Below are 18,725 nucleotides of genomic sequence, written 5' to 3' on the forward strand. Positions count from 1 at the left end.
CCCTCTCTCTCTGCCCCTCCCCTGTTCATGCTCTGTCTCTCTCTGTGCCAAAAATAAATAAATAAACGTTGAGACAACGGGCGAGGGGCAGAGAGAGAGGGAGACACAGAATCGGAAACAGGCTCCAGGCTCTGAGCCATCAGCCCAGAGCCTGACGCGGGGCTCGAACTCCCGGAGCGCGAGATCGTGACCTGGCTGAAGTCGGACGCTCAACCGACTGCGCCACCCAGGCGCCCCTAAAAATGTCCTTTAAACAATAGTTGTCCTTCAGTTCTTAGGAAACATTTGTAGGTTATATTTTATATGTACATATTTATATTAATTTGGTATAAGTTTTGTGTATATTTTTAATCTTTTTGTCTCACAGGTGAGCTCTTGTCTTCCTCTACTTTTTCGCTTCTTTTCCATTATTTCAGTTGAACATTTATAAAGCGGTACTGTGCAGGAGATGTAAGGATAAATTCTCAAGGAAGTTTAAAGATAGGAGTGGGGAGTGATAGATACATAAATCTGATAGTGTGCATAAATAGGTTTTAAAATTTTATTGATGGGTCCAAAAATAAAATCTAGATGTTTTGGCTGTTTCCCCTCTTGCTAGGGTCCTGTATTAATAGGAAGTTCTCAAGGTGGTGTCAACATTGAAGATGTTGCTGCTGAGACTCCTGAGGCCATAGTTAAAGAACCTATTGATATTGTAGAAGGCATTAAAAAGGAACAAGCTGTCCGGGTATGTTGTATTCTGAAGAATTTCTAGCTAGCTTTATTGGATAATTGTAATACTTAAAAAAAGAAAGAGAATTAACTTTGTATAAGTTAAGTGATTGACAAAACTTTTTTAAAAAACTTTTTTAGTGTCAATGCATGTTAATATCTTGTATGAAATTGAAGCCTTTAAAGTATATACAGTAGGGGTGCCTGGATGGCTCAGTCGGTTAAGCATCCAACTTCTGCTCAGGTCATGATCTCACAGTTTGTGAGTTCAAGCCCCGCATTGGGCTCTGTGCTGACAGTTCAGAGCCTGGAGCCTGCTTCAGATTTTGTGTCTCCCTCTCTCTCTCTGCCCCTCCCCCACTCATGCTCTGTCTCTCAAAAATAAATGTTAAAAAAAATTTTTAGAAGTATCTACAATATTTTCCTTAAGTATTTTAATACTTGTCTTTAAAAGGCAAGGATTATTTTAATTAGCCCCTATACCATTGTCATACCTAGTAAAATTAATAATTCTTTATAATCATTATCTACCCATTCATTCAAATTCCCTTGTCTCAAGTTTTTCATTTTTTTCTTTTATAATTTGTATATAATTTCTCAGGCTGATTATCCTCTACTTATTGGTATTTGACTTTTTGCAAAAATCATATTCACCCTTAAAGAATTTAAGATTTGTATGAGAATTATAATTTGTATGAGTTGGGATCCATATAAGGTCTTTCATTGCTATTGGTTATTGTCTCATAGGTCTTTTTCTAATTTATAGGTTTTCTTTCCCTCACTCTCTTCATCCTTCTTTCGTTTGTTGAAGCAACTGGGGTGATTATGGTTTAGTGTTTATCATAGCCTGGATTTTACATACCCATGGTGGCATTTAATGTGTTCCAGTCTCCCCTTTGTTTCCTGTAAATTGTATGGAATGGTAGGGACACTGTCTTATATATTCCTATGGAGGGAAGTGGTTGATGGATACTTTTGAGAATCTGATGAAAGCTATGGGCTTTTAGTGTCTGCACATAAACAATAATTTTTGCCTATACTTTAGTCTTCTGTACTGTCCTTTTTTGTGTGCTTATTCCCCACTTTCTGTCCACCACCTTCTCCAAAAAACAAAACAAAACAAAACAAAACAAACAAACAAACAAACAAAAAACCCAACCGTGAAGTTTAATACCATAGCCTGTGAGAGTTGACTGGTAAGGTTGGAATACTGCTATTAAATTGTTTAGTTTGGATATGAAAAATAAGTGACCCATCTTAAAAGAAAAGTTTGAATGTTAAAGTTTGAATGAAATTAATGTGTATTAGTGGGAAACTCTGTCAAAATAAGCTTATGATATTGAAGTACAGTAGAGCAAGAATTTTTGACTAGCACAAAAGTTTAAAGGAGATAGCGAAATTACCTTGGTAAAGTCATTGAAGCAAGATAATGGTATAAAGGTTTAAAGGGGACAGAGAGAGACTTGATTCATTAGGTAGTTATGTGAGAATGATGACTGCACAGTTAAATATAGATGAGAAAGAATACTTGATTTCGAATAACACTTGAAGGAATAATCTATTCAGGTTATAGCTTTTTGAGTGAAGAGCAGAAATGCTACCTAGCACAGTGTTTGGCAAATTAATGTCTTTCTGGGTTGATCAGAATTCTGTTGCAATTCTCAAATATTTAGATCTAAAATGGTAGATTATAACCTAGTGAAAATCTTTCTTAATGAAATAATATTTAATTATTTCTCATTTATTTCATATTATTCTCTATATGAAATAAGTCTTAATTGAAAATGCCATTTTTTTTTTTTTTGGCTGATTATCCTCTTTACTTACTGGTATTTGACTTTTTGCAAAAATCATATTCACCCTTAAAGAATTTAAGATTTTCTGTAATTAAAATTCAAATGTATTGCAGCCTTAAATAGTAGTTAGAAAAGAGGAAAACCTCCTTCATAGTGTTCTTGACCAATTGCAGCAGTTAGAATAAATATATAGACATGTAGCTTCTATATCAGTGGTTCAGAATTGCTTATGGAACTTCAAACATTATGAAAGGCTTGGTCCACTGTAGGACTTGTAAACCAGAACTTCTAGTTTGGAACTTTGGTATGTGTATTTTTTAAAAAGCTCTTCAGGTATATATCTAGTTAGGAATCTCTGCTCAAGACTATACACCCCTCTATTAGAATAGAAGCTTAAGTAACTGTATCTTTTGGTCCTGTCTTATATTAGATACTCAGTAGATTTCTGAATGAATGCAGTTATACTGGTTTGACTGAATGTGTCCTAATTGCTTGGTAGACACTGTTCATAAATTACTTAAAAGGTAAAATCAAGTGATTTAATATTTTTGCCGTCATTTGGACCATTGGGATTGTCAGTCCACCTTTTATATGTCTTTTAATAAAATATAAGCCTCTTTCAGTTTAGGTTTGCCATAAGGCTTAGAAGCAATATGAAGGCAATGGAATAAACATTGGCACTGGAATCTAGTCAGGACTTAACTTCTCTGAATCTTTCTCATTTGTAAAATGGCCATACTACTTGTCTTGTGGGAATTTTGAATAAAAAGTTTTATTGAACCATTTAGTAGTAGTGGCTGCTATTTCAGTCATTCATGTTTGACTACAAACAATTCATACTTATTATTTAAGTGATAAGCTAGAAGGTTTTTATTTACAGTAACTTAGTGTTGATTGGACATACGCAACATACATATAATAAAGAGACAAATTGATTTCAGCTTGCACAGAAGATGGGATTTCCACCTAATATTGTGGACTCTGCAGCAGAAAATATGATCAAGCTTTACAACCTTTTCCTGAAATATGATGCAACTATGGTAGAAATAAATCCAATGGTAGAGGATTCGGATGGAGCCGGTAAGGGATCTTTTCCTTTTTATCAAACACTGATTCTGTATTTATCCACCAATTGTATGCTTCAGTAAGGAAGTTGAATTCATAAGGAAGTGAACTCTTTCCTATGTAGAAACTTATTTTATAATAAATTGAATGTGAACAAATATGAAGGATAAATACCTGTTAAAACAAACACTTAAAATGTATATTTATGTACACACAGGGAGGTTAAAGCTGCACTGTCCAGTATGGGGGCTACCAGCCACACGTGGCAATTAAAATTTATTAGAATATTCCTCAGTCGAACTAGTCACATTGCAACTGCTCAGTAGCCACATGTGGTTACCTTATCAGATAGCACACATACAGAATATTGCCATCATTGCAGAAAGTTCTTTTGGGCAGTGCTGATGAGAGTAATTAGTGTGGTAGTGAGTAAATGGCAGTAGTTTTGAGGAACTAGCCATCTTAGTCTCCCACAAGTTTCAGACTTTAGAGTCGTCATGGGTCTTTATTATACAAAGGGTAGAGTCTGGTACTTGCTTCCTTTTAATATTTCTATCCAACAGAGAAGTAAGATTAGCTTGTCACTTTGACACCTTTTCTTTTGCATGTATTTAAAGGAAAATCAGATTCTGAATGATCATACCTTCCATGTATAGCCATTTAAAAAATATAAGTTGCATTATTGTAGCCTAAATTTTTCTTGATACTTTATATTAACTGTATTATTTGATTTTGTTTCAAGTCACTTTGGATATTTTAATCTCTTAAGCATTTGTAGATCACCTTTCACTTGTATACTTTTAATTAGGTACATACTTTATTATAGAAATGGATTTTGAGTTGGTCATTTATATGATTGTGTAAAGAAGAATGAGTAAATTCTCTTGTGATCATAGAGGTCATTTATAAAACTAAAAAAATTTTTTATAAAGAGTAAAGGCTGATGCACATTTTCAAAATGAAATGTTCAGTGAAGGAGAATTATTTGTATAAAAGTTTTTTTGTTTTGTTTTGCTTCTGTAATAATAACATTGAAAGCAAGACTCCTGAATTACTTTCAGCTGTGAAATTCTATTCTGTTGGTGAGGGAATGTCTTTGTTCTCTTAAAAACTAATTTTTTTCCCTTTGTATTTTAGTTTATCTTTTCTTTGTATGCATTTCTATATATTTTGAAGGAGTTTTTTTTTTTTTTTTCCCTTTTCTGATTAAGGGCATTGTATTTACAGAAAATTTGCAAAGTACCAAGAAACATAGGTAGGTTGGAAAAACTTCCTATAACCTCATTACCTACCATCGTTTTTTGTTGTTTTTTTTTCCCTTAAAGTTTATTTATTATTTATTTTGGGAGCGAGAAGTAGAGAAAGCAGGGAGGGACAGAGAGAGAGGGAGAGAAAATCCCAAGTAGGCTCCACACTGTCAGCACAGAGCCTGACATAGGGCTTGATCTCATGAACCGTGAAATTTATGGCCTGAGCCGGGATCAAGACTTGGATGCTTAGCTGACTGAGCCACCCAGATCCCCCCCCACCCCGCCACAAACATCCTTTTTAATATTTTAGTTCATTTCAGCCTGTTGTGTAATTGGGATCATATTGTCTATTCAGTTTATATCTTTCCCTTTTTAAACTTAAGACTACATGATAAAATTTTTGATGTTAAATATTTTTCAGTTTTTAAAGGCTTGCATATTATTTGTATATACGTCTTTGCAGCCTTGATTAGCTTTTGCATAGATTCTTAGAAGTAGAATTTTGGGATTGAAGAGTAATGATATTTTAACATGTTTGATTATTGGGCCAGGATAATAACATTTTGAGATGTATTTTGCCAGATTGTTGTCTGGAAAAGTTGTTCTAACTTACAGAGTGTCCATTTCAATGCCTACTTGTGCCAGAAGTGACTGTTATCTTGGTTTTAAATTCTGTCAAACTGCTAATCAGGACATGGTATCTTATTTTTCAATTCTTTGATTATTTGTGATGTTGAGAATTTTTCATGTTTATCGGACATACATTTTCCTCAGTAGACTGCAAAGTTTCTGTTGATGTCCTTTGGCAGCTGTGTTAGTTCCCAGTGGTTGCTGTAACAAATTACTACAAACTGGACATAGAAATCTAGGTTGATATGTCTTTTTTTGTCCTTTCAAATACTTTCTCCTGCCCCATTCTTCTTTCTACTTCCAATATTACATGTTAGATAACATGATACTGTTTAACAGGTCACTTCCCCCCCCCCTCCATATTGGATAACTTCTGTTTATCTATCTTAAAGTCCATTGACCCATCTCTAATAAATATGTTGTTAAGCCCACCCAGTGAATTTATCATTTTAGGTGTTGTGCTTTTTAGTTCTAGATTTTTTTTTAATAGTTTTATTTGCTACTGAGGTACCTATCTAGTCCTTTTTTATGGCCATATTTTTCTTTAAATCCTTAAGCATATGTAAAATAACTTTCACAGTCCTCTGATTTTAAATCTGGATCGTGTTGGGTTTGGTTTTTCTTGTCTCCTTTTTCTCTTTACCATTGGTCACATTTTCCTATTTTTCTTTCATGGATATAGTAATTTTTAGTTGCATACTGGACATTTTGTAAAATATGGTGTAGAGACAAAATTCTTTTATTTTCCTCTGGAAGAATGTTGATTTTTATTGTTATTTGTAGTTATCTGAGCAGGACTTGAAACTTTGTCTCATGTTGGGCAGGCTTCTGGGCTGAAACCGATCACTTCTTTCAGCCTTTTATCAAGTACAGCAAGGAGAATGTTGCAGTTATATTGGGGTGAGGAAGGGATAAAGTACTGAAAGGTGAAGTTGGGAGAATTGACCTTCATATGAGTCATTTTGGTAGAGTGCTGGAAGTAAAACCTGATTAGAATGGGTTTAAGGGAGGATTGCAGGAGAAAAATTTGTACAATGAGTTTAGGCAAAGGGGCTGGCAGATGTAAATATTTTAGGTTTTGTAGGCCATGAATGGTGCTTTTCTTCATATTTTTGTTCTTCTCCTTCTTTCTTTTCCCTTCTTTGTTCTTCACAACCCATTAAAAATATGTAAAAATGTGAAACCCATTCTTTGCTTACAGGCAATACCAAATAAGCATAGGCCATATCTGGGCCATGGGCCATATTGTTTTTTTGCTGACCCTTGGTTTAAACAGACAATTTGTTCAGGGACTTTTGCTGTACGTGAAGTGAAGGGTAAGGGGGAAAAGGTTGCAAAATATATTTTTCTTTCTTTTTTAAGGTGGGAAAAATAACAGCATTTTTGCAAGTTGTTGGGATTTAGCCAGCAGGGATTTAGCCATGCAGGAAAGGTAGAATTGCCAGAACAATGTGTCTGAGTAAGTGAGAGGGAGTGGGGTCCAGGGTGCAAGTGACGGGGTTAGCCAGGTGCACGGATGGTTAATTTTTGGCAATTTTAAAACAAATTTTGAGTGTTTTTGAAGTGGACTTTTTTTTCTCTTTTATCTGTTATCATCTGCCTAGGGTGGGTGTGGAACTACTAACTTTGATGGGGCAGTTTTAATTCCCAGATATTCTTTTTTAATAAACAGTTTGAATACATTATGAACATAAATTGAAATACTTTCAATAAATAACAAAACCTAATTTTCCCCTAAACTAAGAACTATTATTGGTTAGTTTATTGTGTCTGTCTTGAAATTAAGATCACTTTCTTTTTCTTCCTTTCACAGTGCTGTGCATGGATGCAAAGATTAATTTTGATTCTAATTCAGCTTATCGTCAGAAGAAAATCTTTGACTTACAGGACTGGACCCAGGAAGACGAAAGGGACAAAGATGCAGCTAAGGCAGATCTGAACTACATTGGCCTTGACGGAAATATAGGCTGTCTAGGTACTGTGTGTTTTTATGTTAAAGTTGGATTGGCTGAGCTTAGTTTGTTTTCTCTGGGTCTGTTGCTTATACAAATCATTTTCCCCTCTTGATAGTAAATGGTGCTGGTTTGGCTATGGCCACAATGGATATAATAAAACTTCATGGAGGGACTCCAGCGAACTTTCTTGATGTTGGTGGTGGTGCTACAGTCCATCAAGTAACAGAAGCATTTAAGCTCATCACTTCAGATAAAAAGGTAAAATTCGAATGACGAGAAGTAACTTGATTAATTAGTAGATGTGGTCATTATAAGAGTAGACCGTTAAAATTCAAAAAGACATCACTAGTTTGGAAAAAGCTCCTGAAATCAATGCAATAAAAGTTAACTAGAAAAAAAAGATAAAGATTCCCACTCTAATTTAGAAAACAAGATGAAGATATATTAGATGGTATTAGGTAATACTATAAATGGTAGTGATCTGGTGTAGAAGCCATTCCTGTGGAAAAATTCTGGAGATGCTAGTTGACCATAAAAGCACAGAAATCTCAAAAATCTACAAAGCGACAAACAAGAAAATTAAAATTATTTTAAATTCTATTCACAGGTAATTTTTGTTACTATTGACTTGATCATTTTTTTCTTGACTTGTTAGTTCTTGTATATTTCACACGCATGTGCATGCGCGCGCACACACACACACACACACAAAATTTCTCATACACACACTTCCTATTTTCCTTTCTCTCTCTGTTTGCATATATATTTTTATAGAAACAACTTTATTAAGATATAATTCACATGCCATATTTTTATAGAAACAACTTTATTAAGATATAATTCACATGCCATCTAGCTCACTCATTCATATATATCTTTCAAAATACATATTTTGAATTTTTTGGCTAACATATTTTGAGCCACTTTTTCCATTTACTGTGGTGTGCTTGTAAAACACTCATTTTAATGTTTGCATAAATCTGTCATATGTAGATATGCCATAAGTTAGAACTCTGACTTTATAAATGATTATCAGAACACAAGAGATGTGAAACATGATCCAAAAGATAGACATATTATTGATCATTTTTTAAAGAAGTATATCTACTATGTGACCAATGTGGGTTTTGTAAGACTTAATAGAAAAATAAGATAGTGGCTACCTTAGAACTAGCTTTACTGAATTTAGAACTGAGAATTCCTCATTGGTAAGGATAATTTCTTACTCTTTCCTTTTCCTGTGGCTGGAATAATGCTTAGTACACAGAGGTCATTGATAAATATTTATTATTGATGATGCCGACAATGTACATTTTACTTGTGATGTTAGACCCTAGAATTGTTTTTAAAAATTTAATTTACCATTCTTTGAGCCTATAGAATTATTTGCCATATTTAGTTTTACAAAAAGCATTGAACTAAAATGAGAAATAAAAGTGCTTTATTTCCCTTGTTTAATAACTATTCAAAAAAGTAAACAAATCTTATTAGAACTATATTTCTGTAGCTTCTTTTGGCATAAACTCTAAAAAGCAGAGTATTATCTAATTATTTAACTGTTGAATACTTACTAACGTGAACTAAAATTCTAATTACTTTTCTAGGTATGGCTTTTAGGGCCTAGGGACAAGAATAGAGAAAAGCATATGAAGACTTCCAGTGTTGTGGGCTGACAGGAAGGGCATTGGAGTTGGAAACAGGCCAGGAACCTAGGGAGACAATGTAGATAGCATTGAAGTAGCTGTATACTTACCAGGTCTCTTTGTGTTGGACACTGTACTTGGCATTTGGGAATACATGGTTACTTTGCTCAAGGCATTTATAGTCTGACTGGGGTGATAAAGTGAGTGTAGTGCTGTGGAAGAACAGAAGACTGAGCCAGTAACTGGGAGAATCAGGGTGGCCTTCATTGAATGAATGATTCCTTGAGCTGTCTTGAGAAATTGAATGAGTTAGGCAAGAGGAAGAATATACAAAGGCATGTAGAGTCCAGAGAAGACCACTGTGTTTATGGAATGGGAAGATGCTTATGCATAAGAATATAGCATTCTTGGAATGAATGATTAATGTTGGCAATTGAGACCACACTGTAAAGATCTCTGTTATCTGTAGTTAGGGAATTTGGATTTTAACCCCCTTACCCTAGTCCATATATATCATATATATATCATATATATGTGTGTGTGTGCGTGTATGTATATATCTCCATCCCCTTCCTCTTTATTTATTAATTGTATATATGACTTAATATATATTTAATTATAATTATATAATTATATATTATGTTATAGTTATATAATATATAATAATTATATTAAACATGTAATATTAATATATGTTTAAAAGAAAGTAACTCTGCTACTATAGGGTGAAATGGAGAGAAGAGAGGCACTGTCACGAGATATCAATTTGGTTGTTATACCTACTTGTTCAAAAATATTAAGAAGTCCTGGACAAAGGCAGTGTCAGTAAGAATAAAGCAAAGAAATGATTTAGAGGCATTTCTGAAATAGAATCATTAAATTCATTTTTCCCCCTTTTTGTGTTGGGAGGCCATGGAGAAGGGTTGGTTAGGTTAACTTGAGGACTTTTGGTTGGAGGGAATCATTGGGTGGTGATACCTTTTGTGCTGTCAGAGGCAAAGTAGAGAAATAGGTATTTCTGAATGAATGTGTTAAGTTTGGGTTGTGGTGACTGTATCTAGCAGGCAGTGGTAAGGATACTATACTTGCTATAATGGTTGGATGTATATTTGACAGTCCTCAGCACTGTGAGAAAAGTTGAAGTGTTAGGAGTTGGTAACATGACCCATGTGAGTGAGATGAGGAAACCAAGAGTGGAACCTTCTCCCCTTCTCCTCCCCTCCCCACCCTCCCGGATGAAGGATTGAATAGAGAAGGAAGACCCAATAAAAGAGAAAAAAGAAACCGACAGATAGTTGCTGATCAGGAGAAAGCGGTGACATCCAAGGGCAAGGTGGAGGGTTTTGAGAAGTAAGGGATGGGCAGTAGTGTCCATCTGTAGGAGTGATCAGGCAGAGTAAGGATTGAACTGATGATTGGGAACCCTAGCAAGAACAGTAGGGGAGAAGGGGGCAGAGACCAGGTTGTAATGGGTTGAACTGTGATCAGGAATTGAGGGAATGGAGACATCCAGGCGAGATTACGTTTTCAGGGTACTTTTTCTGAAGGCACAGAAGAACATAGTGTTAGCAGTTGAATGGAGGTGGGGTCGAGGAGAGCTGTTTAGTGTGTGTTTGTTTGCTTGTTTGTTTAGAAGACCAGGAAGATGAGCTGTTTCTAGCTGGAGAGAGAAGAGATTTGAGGATGAAGAAGAGAGTGAGTATAGTCAACAGAGTGAAGGCCTGGGGAGATACAACACAGTAATTAGGGGATGAGTTAGTTTTCTACTCTCTCCTTGAGGTGTCATTGGAGAAAGGAAGATCACATGTTAAAAATTAGAGTCCTTGAAGTGGGATAGGAGACTTATGAGGGAAGTGAGATGTATGAGACAGACCACTAGAGAAAGGGTTGCTGATGAAGAGTCATTGTGCTGCCCTTCAGGTTACGCTAGTGTATCAGGGTTGTTGTTGTTGTTCTCATTTTTTTGCTTTTCCTTGAAGTTGGGATGAGTAAACTGATTGGTTGAAATCATCCAGTGGTGCACTCTTTGAAGGGATGGCAGAGGCATACTGGTCTTGACAGAGGTAGGGTATGGAGGAATTAAGCATGCAGCTAACAGTATCATTGGATTGCTCAGCCACAGGTTCTGGGCTCGGTAGTGAAGAAAGTCAGATCTGCTGAGAGTCTGGGAATTATAACAAGGTTCAGGGAGTAGAGGCTTTTAAGAGGAAAAGACTGGGTTTTGATGGAGTTAGAGATAATAGGCACAAGGAGAGGAGGTTAAGCAGAGTGTGATTTACATAGCTGATATTCTAGAAACATTCATTCTGGTCAAGTCAAGGATTTGGCTTTGGTGGTAATTAGTTGAAATGGACTGGAGGTAAAAGTGACATGGTAGAGATCTAGTAACTTTAAGTCCAGAGTGTTAGATGATGCTTGTGGTATGCACTGAAGCTATGCAGGATGAGGTGGGAGGGAGGGAGATAAGAGGGTGCCAAAGTCATTATGAATTCTAGTCTATTTCTTCATTTCTTAAAGGTCTAGAAATAAGAGTGGTAAAGATAAAGAATGGATAGCATTGTTCAGTGTTTTTCAACCTTTTTAATGTCCTGTCATTCACAGAAGTGATATTTCAAAGGGGTATACGCGATAAATAGAGAAGGTTGCTTATAGTCAGAGGCCACTGACCCAGAGGCACTAGCTGTCCCAGAACCTTCCTAGCTGCCCAAAGGGTAGAGGGGAACAATATCTTGGTATGTCTGTAACCCATTTGTATCATTTGTAGCTCACTAGTTGGAAGCTTTGGTATAGGTGAATGAAGACTTTTTTTTTTTTAATGTTTTATTTTTGAGAGAGAGAGAGAGAGCATGGGTGGGAGAGGGGTAGAGAGAGAGGGGACACGGGATCTGAAGCAGGCTTCATGCTGACAGCAGCGAGCCTGATGTGGGGCTTGAACTCATGAACTGTGAGATCGTGACCTCAGCTGAAACCAAGAGTCTGACACTCAGTCAACTGAGCCACCCAGGTATTCCTGAACTAAGACTCTTTAAGAAATAAAAAAGATTTGGGGGGAGGAAATGATCAAAGAACAGTGATTCAGACTTCTCAGTGATGATGAAAGAATGCTGATCCAAATGGGCCTTGAGGTTTGGATGTGAAGTATAGCCAGGAGTGGGTATTCAGGAGAAGTTGAGTGATTTTGAGGTTCTGCTTTGTGTGAGAAGTTGGTTGAGTTGATGGGGATAAATGAAGAACGAATGATAGTCAGGTAGTGAACACTAAATTGGAGATCTTGCATGTGACATTATCTTAAATTATGATCTGGGGCAGTCTTGTTGGTGTGGTGTATAGCTATGCTTAATAGAAAACGAGTAAATGCAGTCTGGAAGTCTTTGTCATATGGGAGGAGACTAGAGAATATGAGCCAGGCATTGAAATTACCCAGCTTGGGGAGAATAAGTTCTGGTGGGTGGTGGGCTGCATAAATTTTAGTGATGAGAGTACAGAGAGTATGATGGTTTGATCTGAAAATGTTACCATGGAATTAATTTGTATCCTAAGGCACAGACACTAGTATTTTCTTGGGAAGGAAGGATACCTACTCCTTGGTTTTTAAGTTTTAATCTACAAAAAGCATTTTATTCACAGGTACTGGCTATTCTGGTTAACATTTTTGGAGGAATCATGCGGTGTGATGTTATTGCACAGGGTATCGTTATGGCAGTAAAGGATTTGGAAATTAAAATACCAATTGTGGTACGGTTACAAGGTGAGTGTAAAAGATATCTTGCAGTTGTTCCTTGAACTCGAATTGTTTAAAAGTTCCTAATTCCAAGGAGTTCAGTTCATTTAAAATACAGTTTTCAAATAGCTATGTCTTTCAAATAAAAATGTTATGTAATAGGAATTTTTTAAAATGTGGGTTTAAAAAAAATTCTGACATTGGGGCAAAAATATTTATAGTTTTGCTTGGTATAATTTGGCACATGATTTATTTGTTGTGCTTTGTTTTGAATTCTGACTTTCCTGAGTTACCATTGACATGGTAAACCAAGATATTTCATGAGGTAACTCTGGACTTTTACATTATTTTCTTTGGTTTTATTTTTATTTTTATTTTTATTTTTATTTATTTATTTATTTATTTATTTATTTATTTATTTATTTATTTATTTATTTTTTTATGAAATTTATTGTCAAATTGGTTTCCATACAACACCCAGTGCTCATCCCAAAAGGTGCCCTCCTCAATACCCATCACCCACCCTCTCCTCCCTCCCACCCCCCATCAACCCTCAGTTTGCTCTCAGTTCTCAACAGTCTCTTATGCTTTGGCTCTCTCCCACTCTAACCTCTTTTTTTTTTTTTTTTCTTCCCCTCCCCCATGGGTTCCTGTTAAGTTTCTCAGGATCCACATAAGAGTGAAACCATATGGTATCTGTCTTTCTCTGTATGGCTTATTTCACTTAGCATCACACTCTCCAGTTCCATCCACGTTGCTACAAAAGGCCATATTTCATTTTTTCTCATTGCCACGTAGTATTCCATAGTGTATATAAACCACAATTTCTTTATCCATTCATCAGTTGATGGACATTTAGGCTCTTTCCATAATTTGGCTATTGTTGAGAGTGCTGCTATGAACATTGGGGTACAAGTGCCCCTATGCATCAGTACTCCTGTGTCCCTTGGATAAATTCCTAGCAGTGCTATTGCTGGGTCATAGGGTAGGTCTATTTTTAATTTTCTGAGGAACCTCCACACTGCTTTCCAGAGCGGCTGCACCAATTTGCATTCCCACCAACAGTGCAAGAGGGTTCCCGTTTCTCCACATCCTCTCCAGCATCTATAGTCTCCTGATTTGTTCATTTTGGCCACTCTGACTGGCGTGAGGTGATACCTGAGTGTGGTTTTGATTTGTATTTCCCTGATAAGGAGCGACGCTGAACATCTTTTCATGTGCCTGTTGGCCATCCGGATGTCTTCTTTAGAGAAGTGTCTATTCATGTTTTCTGCCCATTTCTTCACTGGGTTATTTGCTTTTCGGGTGTGGAGTTTGGTGAGCTCTTTATAGATTTTGGATACTAGCCCTTTGTCCGATATGTCATTTGCAAATATCTTTTCCCATTCCGTTGGTTGCCTTTTAGTTTTGTTGGTTGTTTCCTTTGCTGTGCAGAAGCTTTTTATCTTCATAAGGTCCCAGTAATTCACTTTTGCTTTTAATTCCCTTGCCTTTGGGGATGTGTCGAGTAAGAGATTGCTACGGCTGAGGTCAGAGAGGTCTTTTCCTGCTTTCTCCTCTAAGGTTTTGATGGTTTCCTGTCTCACATTCAGGTCCTTTATCCATTTTGAGTTTATTTTTGTGAATGGTGTGAGAAAGTGGTCTAGTTTCAACCTTCTGCATGTTGCTGTCCAGTTCTCCCAGCACCATTTGTTAAAGAGACTGTCCTTTTTCCATTGGATGTTCTTTCCTGCTTTGTCAAAGATGAGTTGGCCATACGTTTGTGGGTCTAGTTCTGGGGTTTCTATTCTATTCCATTGGTCTATGTGTCTGTTTTTGTGCCAATACCATGCTGTCTTGATGATGACAGCTTTGTAGTAGAGGCTAAAGTCTGGGATTGTGATGCCTCCTGCTTTGGTCTTCTTCTTCAAAATTCCTTTGGCTATTCGGGGCCTTTTGTGGTTCCATATGAATTTTAGGATTGCTTGTTCTAGTTTCGAGAAGAATGCTGGTGCAATTTTGATTGGGATTGCATTGAATGTGTAGATAGCTTTGGGTAGGATTGACATTTTGACAATATTTATTCTTCCAATCCATGAGCAGGGAATGTCTTTCCATTTCTTTAAATCTTCTTCAATTACCTTCATAAGCTTTCTATAGTTTTCAGCATACAGATCCTTTACATCTTTGGTTAGATTTATTCCTAGGTATTTTATGCTTCTTGGTGCAATTGTGAATGGGATCAGTTTCCTTATTTGTCTTTCTGTTGCTTCATTGTTAGTGTATAAGAATGCAACTGATTTCTGTACATTGATTTTGTATCCTGCAACTTTGCTGAATTCATGTATCAGTTCTAGCAGACTTTTGGTGGAGTCTGTCGGATTTTCCATGTATAATATCATGTCATCTGCAAAAAGCGAAAGCTTGACTTCATCTTTGCCAATTTTGATGCCTTTGATTTCCTTTTGTTGTCTGATTGCTGATGCTAGAACTTCCAGCACTATGTTAAACAACAGCGGTGAGAGTGGGCATCCCTGTCGTGTTCCTGATCTCAGAGAAAAAGCTCTCAGTTTTTCCCCGTTGAGGATGATGTTAGCTGTGGGCTTTTCATAAATGGCTTTTATGATCTTTAAGTATGTTCCTTCTATCCCGACTTTCTCGAGGGTTTTTATTAAGAAAGGGTGCTGGATTTTGTCAAAGGCCTTTTCTGCATCGATTGACAGGATCATATGGTTCTTCTCTTTTTTTTTGTTCATGTGATGTATCACGTTGATTGATTTGCGAATGTTGAACCAGCCCTGCATCCCAGGAATGAATCCCACTTGATCATGGTGAATAATTCTTTTTATATGCCGTTGAATTCGATTTGCTAGTATCTTATTGAGAATTTTGGCATCCGTATTCATCAGGGATATTGGCCTGTAGTTCTCTTTTTTTACTGGGTCTCTGTCTGGTTTAGGAATCAAAGTAATACTAGCTTCATAGAATGATTCTGGAAGTTTTCCTTCCCTTTCTATTTCTTGGAATAGCTTGAGAAGGATAGGTATTATCTCTGCTTTAAACGTCTGGTAGAACTCCCCTGGGAAGCCATCTGGTCCTGGACTCTTATTTGTTGGGAGATTTTTGATAACCGATTCAGTTTCTTCGCTGGTGATGGGTCTGTTCAAGCTTTCTATTTCCTCCTGATTGAGTTTTGGAAGAGTGTGGGTATTCAGGAATTTGTCCATTTCTTCCAGGTTGTCCAATTTGTTGGCATATAATTTTTCATAGTATTCCCTGATAATTGTTTGTATCTCTGAGGGATTGGTTGTAATAATTCCATTTTCATTCATGATTTTATCTATTTGGGTCATCTCCCGTTTCTTTTTGAGAAGCCTGGCTAGAGGTTTGTCAATTTTGTTTATTTTTTCAAAAAACCAACTCTTGGTTTCGTTGATCTGCTCTACAGTTTTTTTAGATTCTATATTGTTTATTTCTGCTCTGATCTTTATGATTTCTCTTCTTCTGCTGGGTTTAGGCTGCCTTTGCTGTTCTGCTTCTATTTCCTTTAGGTGTGCTGTTAGATTTTGTATTTGGGATTTTTCTTGTTTCTTGAGATAGGCCTGGATTGCAATGTATTTTCCTCTCAGGACTGCCTTCGCTGCGTCCCAAAGCGTTTGGATTGTTGTATTTTCATTTTCGTTTGTTTCCATATATTTTTTAATTTCTTCTCGAATTGCCTGGTTGACCCACTCATTCGTTAGTAGGGTGTTCTTTAACCTCCATGCTTTTGGAGGTTTTCCAGACTTTTTTCTGTGGTTGATTTCAAGCTTCATAGCATTGTGGTCTGAAAGTATGCATGGTATGATTTCAATTCTTGTAAACTTATGAAGGGCTGTTTTGTGACCCAGTATATGATCTATCTTGGAGAATGTTCAATGTGCACTCGAGAAGAAAGTATATTCTGTTGCTTTGGGATGCAGAGTTCTAAATAGATCTGTCAAGTCCATCTGATCCAATGTCTCATTCAGGGCCCTTGTTTCTTTATTGACCGTGTGTCTAGATGATCTATCCATTTCTGTAAGTGGGGTGTTAAAGTCCCCTGCAATGACCACATTCTTATCAATAAGGTTGCTTGTGTTTATGAGTAATTGTTTTATATATTTGGGCGCTCCGGTATTCGGCGCATAGACATTTATAATTGTTAGCTCTTCCTGATGGATAGACCCTGTCACTATTATATAATGTCCTTCTTCATCTCTTGTTACAGCCTTTAATTTAAAGTCTAGTTTGTCTGATATAAGTATGGCTACTCCAGCTTTCTTTTGGCTTCCAGTAGCATGATAAATAGTTCTCCATCCCCTCACTCTCAATCTAAAGGTGTCCTCAGGTCTAAAATGAGTCTCTTGTAGACAGCAAATAGATGGGTCTTGTTTTTTTATCCATTCTGATACCCTATGTCTTTTGGTTGGCGCATTTAATCCATTTACATTCAGTGTTATTATAGAAAGATATGGGTTTAGAGTCATTGTGATGTCTGTATGTTTTATGCTTGTAGTGATGTCTCTGGTACTTTGTCTCACAGGGTCCCCCTTAGGATCTCTTGTAGGGCTGGTTTAGTGGTGACAAATTCCTTCAGTTTTTGTTTGTTTGGGAAGACCTTTATCTCTCCTTCTATTCTAAATGACAGACTTGCTGGATAAAGGATTCTCGGCTGCATATTTTTTCTGTCTAGCAAACTGAAAATCTCGTGCCAACTCTTTCTGGCCTGCCAAGTTTCAAAAGAGAGATCAGTCACGAGTCTTATAGGTCTCCCTTTATATGTGAGGGCACGTTTACCCCTTGCTGCTTTCAGAATTTTCTCTTTATCCTTGTATTTTGCCAGTTTCACTATGATATGTCGTGCAGAAGGTCGATTCAAGTTACGTCTGAAGGGAGTTCTCTGTGCCTCTTGGATTTCAATGCCTTTTCCCTTCCCCACTTCAGGGAAGTTCTCAGCTATTATTTCTTCAAGTACCCCTTCAGCACCTTTCCCTCTCTCTTCCTCCTCTGGGATACCAATGATGCGTATATTATTTCTTTTTAGTGTATCACTTAGTTCTCTAATTTTCCCCTCATACTCCTGGATTTTTTTATCTCTCTTTTTCTCAGCTTCCTCTTTTTCCATAACTTTATCTTCTAGTTCACCTATTCTCTCCTCTGCCTCTTCAATCCGAGCTGTGGTGGTTTCCATTTTGTTATGCATTTCATTTAAAGCGTTTTTCAGCTCCTCGTGACTGTTCCTTAGTCCCTTGATCTCTGTAGCAAGAGATTCTCTGCTGTCAGCTATACTGTTTTCAAGCCCAGCAATTAATTTGATGACTATTATTCTAAATTCACTTTCTGTGATATTATTTAAATCCTTTTTGATCAGCTCATTAGCTGTTGTTATTTCCTGGAGATTCTTCTGAGGGGAATTCTTCCGCTTGGTCATTTTGGATAGTCCCTGGCGTGGTGAGGACCTGCAGGGCACTTCCCCTGTGCTGTGGTGTATAACTGGAGTTGGTGGGCGGAGCCGCAGTCAGACCTGATGTCTGCCCCCAGCCCACCGCTGGGGCCACAGTCAGACTGGTGCGTGCCTTCTCTTCCCCTCTTCTAGGGGCGGGATTCACTGTGCGGTGGGGTGGCCTGTCTGGGCTACTTGCACACTGCCAGGCTTGTGATGCTGGGGGTCTGGCGTCTTAGCTGGGGTGGGTAGGCAAGGTGCACAGGGGCAGGAGGGGCAGGCTTAGCTTGCTTCTCCTTAGGTGATCCACTTCAGGAGGGGCCCTGTGGCAGCAGCAGGGAGTCAGATCCGCTGCCGGAGGTTTGGCTCCGCAGAAGCGCAGAGTTGGGTGTTTGCACGGAGCGAGCAAATTCCCTGGCAGGAACTGGTTCTCTTTGGGATTTTGGCTGGGGGATGGGCGGGGAAGATGGCGCTGGCGAGCGCCTTTGTTCCCCACCAAACTGAGCTCTGT

General features: G+C 37.4%; 1 protein-coding gene across 3 annotated transcripts in view; it reads left to right on the plus strand.

Moving 5' to 3' along the window:
* The window catches only part of SUCLA2 (succinate-CoA ligase ADP-forming subunit beta), a 60,314-nt gene that overhangs the window by 29,425 nt on the left and 12,164 nt on the right, over nucleotides 1–18,725 (plus strand). For 2 of the 3 annotated variants that reach the window (XM_040448435.1, XM_040448434.1), the window contains exons 5-9: nucleotides 599–727; nucleotides 3,449–3,587; nucleotides 7,266–7,427; nucleotides 7,523–7,665; nucleotides 12,678–12,798. In XM_040448435.1, coding sequence (XP_040304369.1) covers nucleotides 599–727; nucleotides 3,449–3,587; nucleotides 7,266–7,427; nucleotides 7,523–7,665; nucleotides 12,678–12,798 — 694 coding nt within the window. Of the gene's footprint in view, nucleotides 1–598; nucleotides 728–3,448; nucleotides 3,588–7,265; nucleotides 7,428–7,522; nucleotides 7,687–12,677; nucleotides 12,799–18,725 lie in introns of all 3 variants that reach the window. The other variant, XM_040448436.1, reaches the window with a different exon arrangement.

Source organism: Herpailurus yagouaroundi, unplaced genomic scaffold, assembly GCF_014898765.1.
Source record: "Herpailurus yagouaroundi ecotype Mexico unplaced genomic scaffold, PumYag 197, whole genome shotgun sequence".
Lineage (NCBI taxonomy): Eukaryota > Metazoa > Chordata > Mammalia > Carnivora > Felidae > Herpailurus > Herpailurus yagouaroundi.